The sequence below is a fragment of the Cibotium barometz genome, chromosome 32 (genome assembly GCF_041138505.1).
Source record: "Cibotium barometz isolate CiBa-2024 chromosome 32, ASM4113850v1, whole genome shotgun sequence".
NCBI lineage: Eukaryota > Viridiplantae > Streptophyta > Polypodiopsida > Cyatheales > Cibotiaceae > Cibotium > Cibotium barometz.
Genome location: NC_141077.1, coordinates 8,019,905 through 8,039,211, shown reverse-complemented (window position 1 = coordinate 8,039,211; position 19,307 = coordinate 8,019,905). Strand labels below are relative to the sequence as shown.

Below are 19,307 nucleotides of genomic sequence, written 5' to 3'. Positions count from 1 at the left end.
CCTTCATACATAAATCTACGTTACATTTGGGCACTCTTGACGTGAGTAGGGATGCACAGGCATGTAGTCTATGCTATACATGATGAAGTTATGAAGTCAATATGCTTCCACCTTGTTGTGAAGGTCAGGAGACAAGTCAAAATTTCTTTGATATATATGATAGCTCGCTTTGCAGGTTTTGAAGGATGGGATGCAGCATGTGGGGAAACTAGTATGCAGCACGTGGGGTGCTCGTATGGATGCGGAGCCTAAGCGGTGGAGGCTATTTGGTTGGTAGGCAGTGTTTCTGTTGAGCTCATGCTATTTAAAACATCAGACATTGGCATTTCATATTCTTTGTGCCAAATTTGCTGTTTTTTTGTAAAGGTAATTCATATTTATCTTTGCAGCTGATGTCTTGTACGACATGGGGACTGCTTTGGAGGTTATCTCACCCTTGTGCCCGCACTTGTTCCTGGAAGTTGCAGGCGTGGCGAATCTTGCAAAAGGTATATTCTTAGAATTAATATTTTTGTTCTATTTTGAAAGGCTTCCCAATCTTGTGTAAACAAGCAGCACATAATCAAGGCCCATGCCCTGTACTTTTAACCTTGCACATACAACATCTCTTGCGTACAGTATCCATGCTGTTATTGTTACATGTTATGTATTTCAGGATTCCCCTAAGATTGGCTCTGTGATTAGGGAATTCTAGGGGCTAGGCCAGTGGTTGAGGTTGCCAATGTGAAGAGGTTAATGTATTAGAGGTGAATTGCTTGAAAGGGGTTTAAGCCTAAGGAAGCAACTGGCCACACAGCAAAACACTGGGCAATCAGCACTATCAGCAACGTATATGGACACATTCGTTGTATGCACACGTCAGCAAGCTGCTATACACTGTCTGTAATGTCTTATGACTTGAGACTTCGTCTTATAAGGAGAGTGGGATTGCAGCATTGGTTGTGGTGTTGTAGGCATGGGGTAGGACGACATGGGATTCCTGGTTAACAAAATGGCACAATGTACGGTCTGTCATAAAGGCACCTACAGCAGTTATGCACTATGGTGGCATGCTATTGCTAGTACTGCTGCAATTATCTCCTCTTTTTTCATCCAAGCAGTGTTGAGAGACATGAGGTTGTCTACAAGGGTGCATTTACGTAGAGAAGGTGTTTACATAGGAGACGAGGGAGGCACTGAATAGATCATTTACAAGATTTGACATCTTTGTTGAAATTTGTGGTGCCATTGAGGGCAAGGTATGTGTTAGATCACTGTAGCACCATTACGGGTGCTACCACAGGAGGGGACGGCCTCTGGTTCACCACCTAGCCACAGAGGAAGAATGAGGATTGTTCCTCATCCCCAAGGCTGGCCTGCCGTCCACACTAGCCTGGCCGCCCATGACTCCGCATGGGCGTCCTCTCCCACTGAACCCCGGATGGCCATGTCCTTGGCCATCCGGTCTGCCGCCGTCGGTCACAGGCGTTACAGCCTACGTGACATTACTCCCCCCTTAAGAAGAGTTTTCGTCCTCGAAAACAAACTGGGAAAACCTCTTGGAAATTGCACTACGGCGTTCCCAAGTAGCTGCCTCCTCACCTCTGTCTGTCCATTTAACAAGTACCTCTTGGTACACTTTATGTCGGGTTTGTCTGTCATGATATCCTAGAGTCTTTTTAGATTCATGTGGTATCTTTGGTGGCTCTATCAAGTCCACCAAAATCTCTGGAGAAATTGCGTTCTCTAACCCGTGAACTGATTTCTTCAGTTTATTGACATGGAAGACAGGATGGACTTGCGAACTCTCCGATAACTCAAGTTTATATGCTACGTCCCCAATCTTCTTAAGTATTTTAAAAGGACCACAATATCTCGGAGAAAGTTTATCACACTTTCCCGTTTTCATGGTTTTAGACTGCGCGGGAACCTTGAGGAATACAAAGTCACCTTCTGCAAAGGTCACCTTTCTACGTCCTTTATCCGCATAAGTTTTAGCGCGATCCTGAGCGCTACGAATGCTCACGTGCGGCTCTGAGTATATCATTCATATCCTTAAGGAAATCCTTGACAGATTGAATCTTCTCCTTTTCTAGGCCTACAGCCATCGGAGATCTTGGCTGGAATCCATACATTAACATGAATGGTGTAAATCCAGTTGCTGACTATTTGGAGCTGTTATAGGCAAACTCCAATAAGGGTAAGTACTCTTCCCAATTAGATTGCTTCTTCCTAACATAAGAACGCAACGTATCCTCTAGAATTTGGTTAACTCTTTCAGTTTGACCATCAGACTCCGGATCATCTGGCGTACTCATACTCAGAGTAGTATCCAACTTTTTGAAGATTTCCCTCCAAAAATGACTGTTGAACTTTCTATCTCTATCCGACACTAGGCGGGCAGGCCATATAGCTCGTAGAGATGTTCAATAAAGAGTTTTGCCAACTCTAGCGTCTTAACAGTTTTCTTCGTGGCGATAAACTTTGCCATTTTAGTTTCCCATTTCCCCTGAGGAATCTCCAGCGGATGGAGTAGTCCTCCAACCTTAAGACGTTCGTGTTTATTGACCTGGCACTTATTGCATTTCAGCACATAAGTTTGGACGTCCTTAAACAAACTAGGCTAGTAAAATTGTCTTTTTACTAGTGCATAGGTCTTCTGAATCCCGGGATGACCCGCACTTGGACTATCATGACTTTCTTTAAGAATTTGGGCCCGAAAGTCACCAATAGTTGGTACACATACTCTATCCTTGTAGAGTAAGCACCCGTCGTCAATGGAGTAATTAGCATATTTCTCCCCCCGACAAAGTTTATCATGCCCCTTAGAAGCCGTGGCAGTCAAAGGTGATGAAGGGCCTACGTCAAAGCTCTCTGGCTCCAAACTATACCCAGAAGACACGGCTAGTCTCTCCGGACTAACTCTCGCTTCCCTTCCTGTTGCACCTTCGGCCAGTCTCTCCGGACTAGCAATCCGTGCCAACGAGGGAGGTGGTCGCGTCTGCGAAGAAGTGCGTACGCGTACAACGCGCCAGACCTCTGTAAAAGATGGATCGTGCTCACATAAACCACGTAGTAGTGACTCCAAGAAATCATTCTTGAAGAGTGTGAAACTAAGTTCATTAATCTGTGGCATGCGACTAAGTGCATCTGCCACCACGTTATACTTACCTTTCTAGTAACGTATCTGAAGGTCAAACTCCTGTAGAATCTCCGTCCACCGAGCTTTTCTACCTTTCAGTTCACTTTGACTTGAAAGCCATTTCAGACTTTCATGGTCCGTCCGGACCTCAAAAGAAGCACCATATAAATAGTGTCTCCACTTTTTCAGTGCATGAACTATCGTTAGTAACTCTCGCTCGTAAGCCAAGTAGTTACGCTGTGCATGATCTAACTTTTTACTCTCAAATGCAATTGGGCGTCCCCTTTGCATAAGTACGGCCCCAATGGCCTCATTACTAGCGTCTATTTCCAAGACAAACGGCTCATTTGGATCGACAATAGCTATAGTCACCTTGAGCTTATCAAAGCTCTTCTGTTGGGCTTCCCCCCAACTAATGTTTTTAGTTTTTGACCGTAACTGGTCAGTCACAACGGGACTGCGATCTTCGCGTAGTCCTTTACATACTGTCGGTAGAACCCCGACATGCCAAGAAAAATCTGCAGTTCCTCGAGATTCTTCAGCGCTGGCCATTTAAGAATAGCCTCTACTTTTTCTGGCTCCATCTGCGTACCATCGGCGGATATAATATGGCCAAGGTAGTGAATTTCTGTTTCAAAAAATTCACATTTGCTCTTCTTTGCAAATAGTTTGTGCTCTCGCAACAACTCGAACGCTAGACGCAAATGCTCTATGTGTTCTTTCTGTGTCTTACTGTACACAAGAATATCATCTAGGAAAACTACTATGAATTTTCCCATATATGGACGTAAAATGCTGTCCATCAGCGTCATAAACGTCGCTGGAGCATTGGTTAGCCCAAATGGCATAACCAAAAACTCAAAATGCCCGAAACGGGTTCTAAATGCTGTCTTCGCAACATCTTCTGCTTTAATTATAACCTGATGATACCGTGATCTCAGGTCTACTTTTGTAAAGTATCTCGATCCATAGAGTTGATCAAACAACTCATCCATGCGTAGCATCGGTTACTTGTTCTTAATTGTTATCTGATTAAGAGCCCTATAGTCTATGCACATCCGCATAGATCCGTCTTTCTTCTTTACCAGAAGAATAGGCGATGCCCACGGACTTGAACTAGGCCGAATAAAGCCTTTGTTCAAATATTCCGTCAATTGTTTTTCCACCTCCTCTGCCTCGGAGTGGCTTAATCTATAAGCAGGTTTGCTTATAGGTTTTGATCCTGGCATAACTTCGATGCCATGGTCTACTTCTCTAGATGGTGGTAAGCCATCTGGCAAATCATCAGGAAAAACATCCTGAAATTCCTCTAATAAATTCATTAAAGTATCTATGTACTTTTTCTTTAATGTCTCTTTCGCCTTGGATTTTTTCTTGTTTGAATCGCATGCATGCCAAACAAGGTTTTGAAACAGTGGGTCTCGTCCAAGGCTATTTTGTTTTCCTTGTTTGTCTACGCAAACATCATCTACAGTTTCATCTACGGAAACAGAATTTAAAAGAGGGTAACAAGCATATACCTCTGCTATCTGGTCTTTGCGGACCGCTGTGCACAGCTCCATGGAGGAAATAAGTGGTGTGGCGGGGACAGTACGGTCGCCCTGCAGGGTAATGACTTTACCTCCATGCTCAAAACGTAGCGTATTATGTAGGTAACTCCGAGCTAGACTAGGGCCCAAGCCATACAGCCACTCCCTGCCTAGATATACGTCTGCTCTGGCTAAGTGCATGACCTGAAAGTCAAGCGGAGCCTCGTAGTCCTGCATAGATAATGGGACCCCTAATACTACGGTATTCCATACCGTTTTGTCATACTCGTTGGCTAGGCCAACAGTATACTCATGATTGCTCTGGGTCTCAGTCAACCCCAACTTCTTGACTAACGAGTAGTTCAAGAAGTTGTGGCTAGCTCCATCATCGATAAAAACTGTGACTCTACGGCCACCTATGGTGCCATACATGCGCACCATGTCATGCGGACCTATAGTAGGCTACCACATCGTTGGTGTCACCGAACAAGCGTGATGCTCATCACAATGGCACACTGTCACCTCTCTGAACTCTGCGGATCTGAGAGGCAGTCTCTGCACTGTATGCAACTGCCTAGAGGATTTACCATCTCTTTTGGGCTTGTTGTCGCTCGTGCTGGCTTTAAGCTTTGGACACTCAGCCTTCGTGTGCCCTGCATCGTTGCAATTAAAGCAGTGATTTTCCTTTCGCGCTTTAATATACTCCTCTTTTTTTTGGACTTTGCTGTCTCTTTTCTTCCTGGATGGTCGCGGTTTTTTAGACCAATGACCACCCTGTCCTCCCTGGTCCATCCTATCCCCCTGCTTATCATTGCGGAACCCTTTTCTTTTAAGGCTTGACCTCCTCTTCTCACTACCCTCGGCCCTGCTCGAACCACCACGCGCACTACGGCGCTTGATGTCATCAAATATCTGCGCATACTTAATTGCCTCTGCTAAGTCTTTAGGCTGTAAGGGCTCTACGTACTCAAGGTAATCATCTTTGAGGCCTCTTTTAAAGCCTCGCAATGTTTGGAATGCATCGATCCCCTTTAGCTTGAGTACTATCTCCGTATAGTCTGAGATATACTGAGTCAGGGATTTGTTCTTCATCGAGAACTTGTCCCATAACTCCCAGCTTCTCTCCGCCTCGTTAACAGGCAAAAACTCTTTTCAAAACATCGTTTCAAACTCCGTCCAAGTGGCAGGACGAGTTGTCAAACTCATCCACCACTTGTAGGCTTTGCCGGTTAATGAGAGGCTAGCCTCTACGGGCTGCACCCGGCTAGGCTGCTGTCGCAACGCGTGCAAGTCTGACCACTTCCCTAGAAACATGTTGACCGAGTCCTTGTTTCTCTCCTTCTCGCCGCCAAAACTTGGCGGCTTCAAGTTTTTCAATAACGACGAAGCTGTCTCTACGGACGGCCCCACAGGCGTATCGGCATGTACTCCTGCAACCACTGGCGAGGCTACGTTCACCCGTGCCGCAGGAGCTCGTCTATCACGAGGAGTCGGAGTACTAGCCGAGGCGGCTGTCAGTGCGTCTAACCGTGTGGAGATGCTCTGTAGCATCATGACTAAGTCAGCTTGGACTTTACCCATATTGTTTAGTTTTGCATTAAGATATTTAAAAAGTCCACTAGAGAGCTTCGTCTCTGTCAGGACGTCGACAGGGTCCAATAGGTCATAATCGTCGTCATTATATTCCAAGAGGTCCTCCTCGGTCCCCTCGGCGACGTCGGTGTTCATGTCATCTGGCTCATCGGCCAGAAAGGGGTCATCTGCTACTTCGGCCGCTGCGGGCTCGCTGGGTCCTAAGGCGGGGTCAACAGACGAGGAGGGCGCTGGCTGATCACGCGTGATCGACGAGTGCACTCCGGACCGGACAAGGGTCGGGCGTATACGGCCTGACAATTCGGTCGGGGTCAAACCCGCGACCGAGGACAAGAGACCTGAAAACCCTAGAGAAGTAGAAGGCGGTGGGGACACACTACGCCTAGCAGACATATTTTAATTCTTGCACAAATAAAAATGCGAGAACTCGGAAATTACAAAAAAAATCGCTAATAAAATGGGCAGTGGAGAGAGAATAGTCACCCCCCTTACGGTCGCTTGCGACTGTCGTCGACTGCGGATTTGTGTTGCGCTGCGAGCCTCTACAAGCGTCGCGACTCCGGGATGCTCCAATCCGAGAGAAAGGTGCCTGCAACTCATAAAAAAAATTATTCCCCGCAGGAACCTGTGCATGAACCACCTTGGATTATCCCTCCACTGTCGGGATTTTCCCTCCACTACCGAGAGAGAGGTGTTCGTTGGAAAAAAAAAAAATTCGTTTTTTTTTAGGTGCCTGACACGCGGTCCCCCCCACTGCAGGGAAAGGCAGACCCTTCACTGGCTGGGCTGTTGCGGCGCTGGCCTGGCTGGCCGCCTGTGGGCTGGCCGTTGGCAGCACCAGGCAGGCCGCCCGTTGGGCAGGCCGCCGGTTCCCTCCACACAGTCGACAGCACCAGACATCCGCCATTACAAGGTTCCCTCCGCATACGACCTCTTCTCCCGCAGACAAGCTCCAAAGCCAAAAAAAAAAAAACAGAAATTGCTTACCTGCAATGGAGAGCTTGGGTGTGTGCAACGGAGAGAGAGAGAGAGAGAGAGAGAGAGAGAGAGAGAGAGAGAGAGAGAGAGAGAGAGAGAGAGAGAGAGAGAGAGAGAGAGATTTTATTAACGTCTTCCAAAAGACCTATGAGACAAATCGGAGTACCTGTATGGAGTATCCTTTGTCATCCCAACAAAATGAAAAAGTACTGAACTAAAAAGCTGAATCTGGGTGTGCAATAAGTACAATGAGTGGTGAAGGGGGTGGAGCTCTACTACTAGGAGAATGCAAAGCTATATGCATGGAGTATACAATCATGATATGCAACCTAGCTAGCTCCATCCTGTACCATACTGGGGGTATAAAATGGTATACATCAATGAAGGGGGTGTCCACAGCTCCCTGAAGAACATGCCTGGGTGTGCTCTGAAGCGAGCCAGTCGCTCGGCACCCTCTGTGAAACTGAGCTCTGATCTCTGTCATCTCTCTCTGGTATAGGCGTGGTGTCCGAAAGCCAGGTGTCCTCTGTCTCGTGCGGGCTCCAAGTGTCTCTGCTCTCTGAAGAGTAATTCCCTGCCGTGTAGGGGCTGGGAGGGGGATGGATCTCTGAAAAAATGTAGTAATCTGTGTCTGTCGTCCCCCCTCTGGAGCTGTCTGAGCCTGTAATGATGTCTCTCTGTGGCGCTGTATGTCTAGAATGAATCTCCCTAGTATGCGTTGGTCTGCTGCCTCAAAGATCTGGCGTAGGGAATGTGGCTCTCTGAATAAAATGGGATATCTCTCTCTGATGTCTGTATATGCTCTGCATCTGCATACATAATGCTCCTCACTCTTCACCTCCTCTCTGCACAATCTGCATACCCTCTCCTCTCGGGGGATCCGTGTTGCTCTGCCAGTCTCAGTCTCCAATCGGTGTGATGAAACTCTAAGCTGACCAATAGCCACTCGGGAGCCGTGTGGTAAAAAGCCCTCCATGTATCTAGGCCTCTCTATAAATCCATCATCAGTGATACTCATGAAGTGATCTCTGTAGTATAGCATCTTCAGTGGAAGAGGCTGTGTAGGCGATATCCATCTCTCTCGTGTATAGAGCTGCGATAGATCCTGTCTCAATACTCTGTTCCTCTCACTATGAGAGAGACGGATATGTGGTGCATCCCTGTCATACTGGAATGGTGGTAGATGATCCATGTCTAGACCATGCTGTGATAACTAATGTGTGACCTGTGCATACCATGATCCTTTGTCTCCTGCCTCAGCAAGCTGTCTAGATGCCTCAAAAGCTCTGTATGACAATCTGTCCTGTGGCATCTCTCTGAATCTGTCTAGCAGGCATATAGTCTGAAATATGGCCTCTACCATCATAGGAGGCGTAGCAATCTTTGCTCGGATAATGTCATGAGGTACTGACGGTTTGCTGCGTATCATGCGTGCCATCATGAGGGCCTGTGGTCTCTCTATTTGTGTCCACCAATGGGTAGCAAGGCCTGGCGCCCATACCGCTGCTCCATACATCAATGCCGGTGTGACTAATGTGTCAAATAGCCACCCCTTCGTCCGGGGCTCCAGAAAATGCGCTTGGTGGCACTGTCTCTTTAGCATAGCCAATGCTGCATATCCCCGTGTCAATCTAGCTCTGGCTGTTGAACCCATGGTGAAGCGTGTGGCTACTCTGCAGAGAAGGTAACCCCTAGGTACACGTATGATGTCACCACCTCCACCTGGCGTCCTGCGAGAGTGAATGGCAGCTGACTCCTGCCCTGTCTCGATGTATGAAAGACCATAACCTGGTTTTCCCAAGGTTCACAGTAAGACCCCTCTGTGTGTAGAAATCATGGAGTGCATGTAGATGCTATTGTAGACCACTTGGAGACTCAGACACTAATACAATATCATCAGCATAGAGCATAATATGTACTGAGGTACCTGCTAAATCAACTCCATCTCCGCCTCCCCGTGTAATGAAGAAGTCAGCCACCTCATCAATGTATAACCCAAATAGCGTGGGGGAAAGTGGGCATCCTTGCTTCACACCAATGGTGCTAGGAATAGTCTCGGACATACCTCCTGGACATCTGACTCGCCCAAAAACTTGCTCATATAATGCATAGATGTCCCATGTCATATCTGCTGGCATGCCAAGAGACTACAGGCGTTGAAAGAGCCTCTCTCGTGGTACTGTGTCAAATGCCTTGCAGAAATCCACAAAGCAGCAATAGAGCTCTCTCTTCCTCACTCTGGCGAGAGAGAGAGACAGAGAGAGAGAGAGAGAGAGAGAGAGAGAGAGAACCCTTCCTTCCAGCAATGGCCAACCTCTTCTTCTCCATGACTTCTTACTGTAGGACCTTTGGGATAAGGTTATCCCCCCAAATTTGATTGAGAGCCAATCATTAAACGGCTGGGCCCGCTTCGCACGCCACTCGCGATCCCGACGCCAAGCTTTGATACCAATGTTAGATCACCGTAGCACCACTACGGGCGCTACCACAGGAGGGGATGGCCTTTGGCTCACCACCCAGCCACAGAGGAAGAATGAGGGTTGCCCCTCATCTCCCAGGCTATGTAGTGTGTGGCCTGCCGTCCACACTAGCCTGGCCGCCAATGTTAGATCACTGTAGCACCACTACGGGCGCTACCACAGGAGGGGACGGCCTCTGGCTCACCACCCAGCCACAGAGGAAGAATGAGGATTGCCCCTCATCCCCCAGGCTATATAGTGTGTGGCCTGCCGTCCACACTAGCCTTGCCGCCGCCCATGACACCACATGGGCGTCCTCTCCCACTGAACCCCGGATGGCCACGTCCTCGGCCATCCGGTCTGCCGTCGGTCACAGGCGTTACAGCCTACGTGACAGTATGAGTAGAGGATCAGGATCAGGAGCATGCAGCCACATCACAATTGGACATTATCCCACATGAGCATATTTGTAAGAGGTGTATGATGTATCCTCCTCATATAAAAAGGGGCATTTTCAAGCAATAAAAACCAAGCCTCTCTATAAGTACAAGTTTCCATCTTGTAACCTAATTTTTCTTGAGTCAAGTTTGATTAAGTCATTAGGAGTATCATTATGTTGTTAATTAGGTTTCATCCTCCATGGTTCCGTAAATTTCATCATGATATGAGAGCCTTTCTCTCCCCCTTGAGCTTCTTCTAATCACTCCTCAGCTCATTAGTGTGTTTAAGTCACTAATCATTCACTAATCCTAATCTTATCGTCTCATCCCCCTTGTGGCTCAGATTTGTCAGGCTCAATTCTCATTGCACAGGCCACCATTGCCTCTCGAATTTTTTGAGGAACTCTCGCACACCTAGGCACATCACTTCATCAGGGCTTCATTAAATTCGCGTGCTGCAGCTAGAAATCGCCGTTTTGGAGGCGACTGAACTTTTGCTTTATTCTTAGCGTACTTCACAATTAGCCTAATCCTTCTTAGGACAAGCTTAGCCATAGCTTAAGCTACCTACAGCCCAAAGTTGAGCTTAAACCGACCAAGGGTTGAGCCAAACTTTGCAAAAAACCAGTTGCTATAAGTCATCGTTTTGTGCCCATTGGAGTTGCCATTGAAGGAGTTGTTGGGCTTGGGGACTCTCACTTAACCAAGGGCAATATAGGTGTGCCAAAACTCCCATTAAATCTACCTTATACATGCTCAATTCGACCTACGAAAATCAATTAGTACCAATTATTATTTATAGCACTAATCAGTGCAATTAAGAGGATCATTAGTAGAAATTAGCTCGTTGGGTTACATTAGTCCTAGTCCAGCATAAAATCACATCATTCGTCACTTGGGTTAACATTGAAAGAATTTGAGCACTTTTTTAACGCCAAATTTGTAAGCAATTAGACACTCCTGAGAGTCAAACTCCGGTAAGACCTCTGCAATGGCGTCAGGCACTATCACGAATGTTGGGTTGTTCTTTAGGGGAGGATTTCACACTTGGAGTTGAATTTAATATTTGGTTCGAAGGCTAAAAATCAAGAAACTCATTTGAAAATAGAATTTTATGGATTAAAGATGAAATTTCATGAGTCACTAGCACAATTCATAAGCAAAATGAAAAGTATCATGACTCAGTTGAATGGCATTGATAGATGAAAAGGATGTACTTGCCATACTTATAAAAAGCATGCCAGAGGAACATGGTGCACTAGTGACTTCTCTAAAGAATTTACCTAAACCAATATTTGAGGGTTGTATTTCTTCACTACTTGAAGAAGAGAAGCGGTTAAAGAATGGAATACAAAGTAATTAAAGGGAACAAGCATTCTACACCAACGAGGGTATAAAAGAATACTACCACTGCGGAAGGAAAGGGCACTTTAAAAGTGAATGTAGACTCGGATACAAGCCTAAACGTGGATAGTGCAATAAGCTCGGGCACAAGAAAGAAGAATGCAGAGTGAAGAATCAGGAGGTCAACTATGTGGAGGCTTCATCAAGCCAAGAGAAGATCTCCGACGAGCATCTCTTCTAAACCAAAGCTACATCGACAAGCCTCACTACCTTAATCCATGATTGTAAAAGATTATCGATGAGTAGACGTTCTTTGTATTGTGTTTTCTTATCACACTTGATCACGTGAGAGTAGCAATTTATGCACCCAGGGGGGTGATGACATCTTGCATTACCACACGTGATCACCTTGAGTAGCATGTTACACTAAGAGGAAGTGACGGATCTTTTATAATTCACATCCAACCACCTTGCAATACCCTATATATCATGGCACCAAGGAGGGGTGTTGAAATTTGTGGTGCCATTGAGAGCAAGGTATGAGTAGAGTACCAGGATCATGAGCATGTAGCCACATCACACTTAGGACATTATCCCACATGAGCATATTTGTAAGAGGTACTCTTATATAAAAAGGGATATTTTCAAGTAATGAAAACAAGCAACTCTCAAGTCTCTCTATGAGTACAAGTTTCCATCTTGTAACCTAATTGTGCTTGAGTCAAGCTTGATTAAGTCATTAGGATTATCATTGTGTTGTTAATTAGGTTTCATTCTTCATAGGATTAGATTAACTTAATTAATGTGATCAAGGTTAAATTTCATAGCCATTAATAAGGGTTCCATAAATCTCATCAATCTTTAGGCCTTGCATGCTCTTTCACATGGAAAAATGCCATGGATGTATGGTCTTATGGTATGTTTCTTTTAGCACTCTTGGTCCCCAGAGAAGAAGACCTAAAATTGCAAGAAAATGCCTAGCATGGCATGAGTTACATTAACCACCCAACCTTTATATACCCATTATATAACCTCTGGGCGCCCTAGTTGTGAAACAAATGAGTCCACACACTTCTCTTGCGTGTTAATTGGTTGCTCCTGCATATGCCCTCTCAAGCCAACTTGGCTTGGTCTACAAACTTGATTTTCCTTTAGTTGCTGTCATGGCCCTGTGAAAATGGAGCAGGACAAGTGTGGGCATGGTGGTTGCAGAGTCAGAATATTTTATGATTCACATGGGGGGTGCCCGGACAGAGTTTAAGATGTGTGGACATCCCTAGGTGTGAAGGGGGGAACTAGAAACATTAAACTTTAATGTTTATTAAAGTTTGCCCCTAGGCCTTAGTGGCCCTAGGAACTTATTAAAGTTTGGGGCCCTAGGGATTAATTTGGGGGAGAGTCACTCCACTTTTGGAGTTTTCTCTCTCTTCTCTCTCTCTCTCTTCCCTTTTTGGGAGTCGTGGAGCAAAAGAGAGAATTCTAACGTGGAAAAGCTGTGGAAGAAGGGGGCGACTGCTGAAGGGGCTGTAGCTGCTGTTTTCTGAGTGTTGTATGCTGGAACAGGCCGTACAATCACCGTACAGTGTTGTACGAACAGCAGGAACTGCTGTGGGCAGAGAGGCGCAGACCTGTGAGACATAGACAGGTGGCTGCGACTGTTGAAAACAGGCTGTACAAAGCAGTACGACTGTAAGTACAGCTCTGTACTTTCTGCAGGTACACTGTACGGCCAGTTCTAGGGCAAGTACAGGTGCTGGACAGTTTTGTAGCAGACAGCACAGGCCATCAACAGCAAAACTCAGTAGGCGGCTACTTCTGGTTCTCTGCAGAAACAGCCCGTACCGTCAAGTACAAGCAAGTACCGTCAAGTACAAGCAAGTACAGTGCTGATTTTCAGATCTGTATTTTCAAGGACAACATAAGAGTGAACATCAGGAGGAGGATACAGGCAAGAACAAGCACATGTGTGAAGCAGGGTTGTGGATACAAGTGCCTGCAAGTACAGATTGGTGCTGTTGCTTCCTCCAGTGTTGTTTCACGAGCTGAACTTGGTAAGCTCTGTTTCTGTTCATCTATCTCTTTCTACTGCTTGATGTCTGTTGCAGATATGTGTTATCTGGCCCCTTGTGAGAGGAGGGGTATGGCAGATTGACAAGGGTTGAGACAGAGTTTGGACAGCACATGTATGTTTGAGCTGAGAAGATGTATCATGCACTTGAGTTATGCCAGATGTATGCCCATGGCTGGCCTGCTTTGTGATCTTGGCTGATCAGAGGGAGGCACAGTGTGTTGCTTGGGGACACAGATCTGTGTGCATAGATCCTCTGTGCTGAGAAGGATTTGTGGGCCGTCAGATTGGACTTACAGGTGTAAACTCTTGGCTGATCTTTGTGTTGTACTCAGCCATTCATTTTATTTTAATTGAATAAAGAAATACCGCAAGGGGCGCCAAGCTTTGGGGCCAACAGGTGTCGCTGTGTTTTCAGATTTGGGCACTCTAGCTCCAATCTGTGTTTTGTTTCTCATCTAGACTACAAGTGGACGGGTGATTGCTTCTACCGCACTCTGGTTTTCTATCAGAGGCCGGTTTCAAGGTTCCGTTTGCCGGGACCAATCATCAACTTTCTGAAGGGGGTGAGCTCGTGGTTGCTTTGAAGAAAGCCATCGCTGAAAATTCAGCAAACATGTCTGATACAGAGGAAGAGTACTTCTATCATGAAGAAGAAGAGCAAGAGACTTCCCCTGAAAGAGATGTATCTGAGGATATTTTTGCAGGAGAACAGGCTGCAGATGTTGAGCCTTATGAGGATGTAACACAGCCAGAAGATGTGCATGGTAAAGAGGATGATGATGCTCGGTTCAAAGATCGCTTGGCTAGTGTTATGGATACTTTTATGCAGCTCACACAGAGAGAGATTTGCTGAATTTTTGAGATCTCGCACAGAGCCTCGCACAGAGCCCCAGAAAAAGAAGAAGAAGGTTCGTTCGAAGAATCTTCCTCAGGGTCATAGTGGTGCCATCCCACAGGAACCATCTTTTGGCCAGTTTCCGAATATGCAGCATGCTTATGGTGCAAACTCTCAGAGTTCCTTCTATGGACAGCCACCTATTCCTCAGCAGAATATGCATACAGGTTATTTTGGTGGTGGCTCGGTGTTTCAATCCATGACTGGGGGTTATCCTCAGGGAGGCATGGGTATGTATGGGCCTTTTGGAGCCAATTTTCAGCCTAGCATGCAAGGGAATATGTATGGTGGTATGCAGTCCGGTATGGCTGGAAATATGTTTGCAGGCATGCAACATGGGATGCAAGGCAATATGTTTGGTGGTATGCAGCCAGGTATGCATAATGGAATGTATGGAAACATGGCTGGAATGTATGGTATGCCTGGCATGGGAATGGGAAATGTTGACCCAATGATGGGTATGAATGTTGGAGGCAGCAATCTCACGAAACCACTTCCATATGATAATCTAACGCCTATGGGAAAGGCGAAGGATTACAAGGAAGGGGGAGCTGCAGTGAAGTTTGACACATTCAGTGGAGCCAAGGATAAATTGAAGGCACTTACCTTTTTACAGCAGTTTGATGCTGCTTTTTCTGGTGGGAATTACACAGAGTCCTCTAAGGTGAGGAAAGCTGCCACTTTTCTCAAGGGCAATGCTTTGCAGTGGTGGTCTACTCTTCTTTTGAGGGCATAGCACCCACCACATGGGTCCAATTCAAACAGGTTTTCTCTTCCGTATGGCTCATATCTACATTTGAGGTGGATGTTATGACCGCATGGCACAAGCTGGATGCTTCAAAGTGTGATAGTTTGGAGGATTATAACAAGAAGTTTTGGGAAGCTTTACTCCCAGTGACTTCTTATCGTGCCGTGCCATTATCTGAGCAGGTTGAGAAGTATTGTTGTGGGCTGCCCAAAGAGGTACGAGATTATTGTATAAAGACAAGAGTAACGAACATGTCACAGATGATTGAAAATGCTATGACAGCTAATGCGTTACTCACAGGTGGTTCATCTGGGTTTAAAGGCAGTAAGAAATTGAGCAAGAAAGCTGAAAAATTTGGGCATGCTTCTCGTGATACTAAAGGGTCTTCAGAGACAAAGTATAAGAAGTTGCCAATGCCCAAGAGGACTTCTGAGGAAAGACAGGCTTTGAGAGATGCTCAAAAGTGTTTCTACTGTACTGAAGAGGGGCATATGTCATTCAATTGTCCCAAAAGAACGTCCAAAAAGGACCCTGACAATAAAGGATAGCCCAAGCCAAAGAAACCAAAGCCTTCTGCAGGCTTAGTTCCTGATCTTGTGGGGGAGCAGCTAGGTGGTGAAGCTACAGAGTTGTGCAGGGCATGGGGCAAAGTGAGAGATCAGAATGCTTTGATCTTCTTTGACACAGGTGCTAGAGTCAACTTCATTTCACCAGATTTGGCTGGCCGATTGGGAATTCGCGCAGAGGAGATGGGGCCGTTACATGAGGCAAATATGGCTTGTCCAGGGTATGCAGAACCCGTTACTCCTATCATTGGGAAGCTTCGGCTTCATTTACAGGGTTATGTGGACAGCGAAGAGTTCTTCATCATGCCTTTGGATGGCTATGATGTTTTGTTGGGGATGCCATGGTGCCACAGGGTACATGCGGTGGTGGATACTTACAATAGGAAAATTACTCTGACTCATAGAGGGAAAGAGCATGTATTGGATGTAAAACTCAAAGGGGAATCTGTTCCTATTGTATCCGCTTCGGCGATTTCATCAGTAATGAAAAAGCATCTTTCCGCGTACTTGATTTATGTAAAGGATGCACAGGATGATGAGTCTAAGTCTAATTTGTCAATGTTAGATAAGGACAGGGCTGATTTCTTAAGTGGGTTTCAAGACTGTTTTTCCGAGTCATTGCCAGGAGAATTACCTCCTGAGAGGCCAGAAGATCATGCCATAGATCTGATTCTTGGTAGTACTCCACCGAATAAACCGCCGTATCGTGTTAGTGCAGCCCAACAGGAAGAGATTATGAGTCAGGTGCAGGAGCTTCTAAATAAGGGGTTGATACAGCCTAGCTCATCACCCTTTTGCTCACCTGTGCTCTTAGTGCAGAAGAAGGATGGTTCTTGGCGCATGTGTATAGATTACAGGGCGCTGAATAAGAATACCATCAAGAATCGATTCCCCATACCGAGGATCGATGACATCTTGGACCGCTTACAGGGCTCCACAGTTTTTAGTCGTATTGACTTGAAAAGCGGGTATCATCAGATACGCATTAGACCCGAGGATGTGCATAAGACAGCATTCCGAACCACATTTGGGTTGTATGAGTTCTTGGTTATGCCCTTTGGTTTGACAAATGCGCCTGCCACATTTAATAGAATGATGGACAGGATTTTCAGGCCTCATAGAGAGTTTGTGGGCACATTCTTTGATGATATGATTGTGCATTCACGAACTGAGGAAGAACATAGAAGGCATTTGGCCATTGTGTTTGCAGAACTCAGAAACCATAGGCTGGTTGTAAATGGCAAGAAGAGTGAGTTCTTTTTGCAGGAGATACATTTCTTGGGGCATATTGTGTCTGGTCATGGAGTCCGTATGGATCCAGCAAAGGTGGAAGCAATACTTAATTGGCCAGCTTTGAGGACCGTGCATGATGTACGCAGCTTTCTAGGATTGTGTTCCTATTACAGGCGGTACATACGGCACTTTGCTGAAATTGCTTCGCCTCTTCATGCTTTGACGAAGAAAGCAACTCCGTTTAGATGGGCTGATCGGGAAATTATAGGATTCAAAAAGCTCAAAGAAAAGCTTACTTCGGACCCAGTATTGGTGTTACCGGACCTCCGAAAGGCTTTTGTTGTCCAGTGTGATGCATGTGGAAGTAGCATTGGTGCAGTTCTCATGCAAGAGGGACGTGTGATAGCCTATGAGAGTAGAGTTTTGCAAGATGCTGAGAAGCATTTACAGGTGTATGAGAAAGAGATGTTGGCTGTAATTCACGCTCTTTCTACATGGAAACACTACTTGCTTGGGGCTGATTTCACTGTGCAGACAGATCATCAGACCTTGCGTTATTTCCTCACGCAGACTAAGCTTTCAGAGAAGCATATGCGTTGGGCAAACTTTTTGTCAATGTTTCACTTCCAGATTGTGCATGTGGAAGGCAAAAAGAATGTAGTGGCAGATGCTTTGTCACGCAAGCCACAGGTCTCTGCAGTTTCACTTGCTTATCATCATGAGCTTGATGAAATGAAAGAGCAGTATGCCCATGATGAGGATTTTGAAAGGTTGTATGATCAGATGTCTGAGGGTCAGCGGCATGAGCATTACACTTTCACAACATCAATGAAAGTACTGAGTCGTGCAACAATCTCTCTTATTTTGAGTACTCTCTCTCTCTCTCTCTCTCTCTCTCTTTGCTTGCGCACAATAGCCATGGCCTTCTTTGAACCTCCATAGCTCTCACTTGTGCTAACCCTGATTACCAACATGGTATCATAGCCTACCTATCCTCTCAACAACTGCCTGCACCTTGTGCTCATTAGACACACCCAAGTGCTCTGCTCCCTTTTCTTTCACCATTTCTTTCTCTTTTCCCTTTCAACAGGGTCATCACCTTGCTGTGAGCTTCACCCGTGACATTTGTGTGCGCTGTGCATGAACTTCTCCTATGAACTTTGCCTATGACCATCTCGATGTGCGGTAATCCCCGCAATACGGTTTATTAAAACCTTATAAGGCTTACTTAAGCTTTAATTAAAAGGTTTATTTGCCATCGACTTTGTTGGCTGCCCTGCGTGTACACGTATATACCGCCGACATGCTGGCCCATTTGCGTGCGTAGTTCTTTGCTGCTGCTACTCTATCACGTGCATCCCTCACTTGGATGCCATGTGGACATATCTGAACAAGAAGGTGCAGAACCTGGAGTGGAAATTGGTCCCATGTGAGCCCAGTCCGGGGCGAGTCAACCAAGGTTCCACTCTATGCATCCGAGGTTAGGTGTGCATTGTCCTGCACATGAAGTAGTGCCAAGCTGTGTTGTGTCTCCCTCTGGAATGATGTCAGATGTTCTGCGTATTTGGTTTGCTACTGAATGACAAGACTTCTGTGTAGGCATGAAGGTTTTGCATGTAGAGATGGGGCCAGCCCATTGGGCTACCCCAAGTTTATTCATGTGGGCATGGGGGAGGTGTAGGACCACCCCCAAGGGGCCAGGAGGGGCCGGACTGTGCCCACCAGCCACGTGTTGGGCTGGAAGGGGCTGTCGGCCAGCCCTATGGCCAGTAGGCAGCCAGCCGGCTGGGCCCCAGGCCCTACAAGGGCTGTCAGCCAGTTGTGGGACAGTTCACACAGGCTGCCCAGCAGCCCACAGGCCATGCGCAGTGGCCAGCCCACCGCATAGTGTGAAAACAGGTAAAACATTTTGTTGCTATTTTTCACAAGTTGTGGAGAATACTTCTGCTGCCCAACTTCATGCTGCTGGCTGACTGGGTACCTAAGAGGGTATATAAAGCCAGCCATGATTTCAGTCTTAGCATCTCATATTTCACAAAGTGCTGAAGCAACTCAAGGGCCGGGACAGCCAAGGGAGAAGCTAACGCAAGGGTGAAAACTGAAGGTCAAGGGCAGAGATTTATCTCAGCCAAATAGGTCAAGGTTCAGTCTTTATTTTTTGATTTGCATCATTCTAATAAACAAATACACCATTCGTGGTGGGGGCCCTACAGAGGGTATTCGGGACCCAATACTGTGTCCTCTTCTCCCTCTCTCTCTCTCTCTCTCTCTCTCTCTCTCTCTCTCTATTTTCTGCACATCTACTTCAGTTTTGTGCGTTATGTTCGTCG

At 46.2% G+C, this 19,307-nt stretch overlaps 1 protein-coding gene across 1 annotated transcript in view; it reads left to right on the top strand.

Moving 5' to 3' along the window:
- The window catches only part of LOC147619772 (protein root UVB sensitive 2, chloroplastic-like), a 64,715-nt gene that overhangs the window by 3,924 nt on the left and 41,484 nt on the right, over positions 1-19,307 (top strand). Inside the window, 2 exon segments of the mRNA XM_086825605.1 lie at positions 176-269; positions 390-488. Coding sequence (XP_086681731.1) covers positions 176-269; positions 390-488 — 193 coding nt within the window.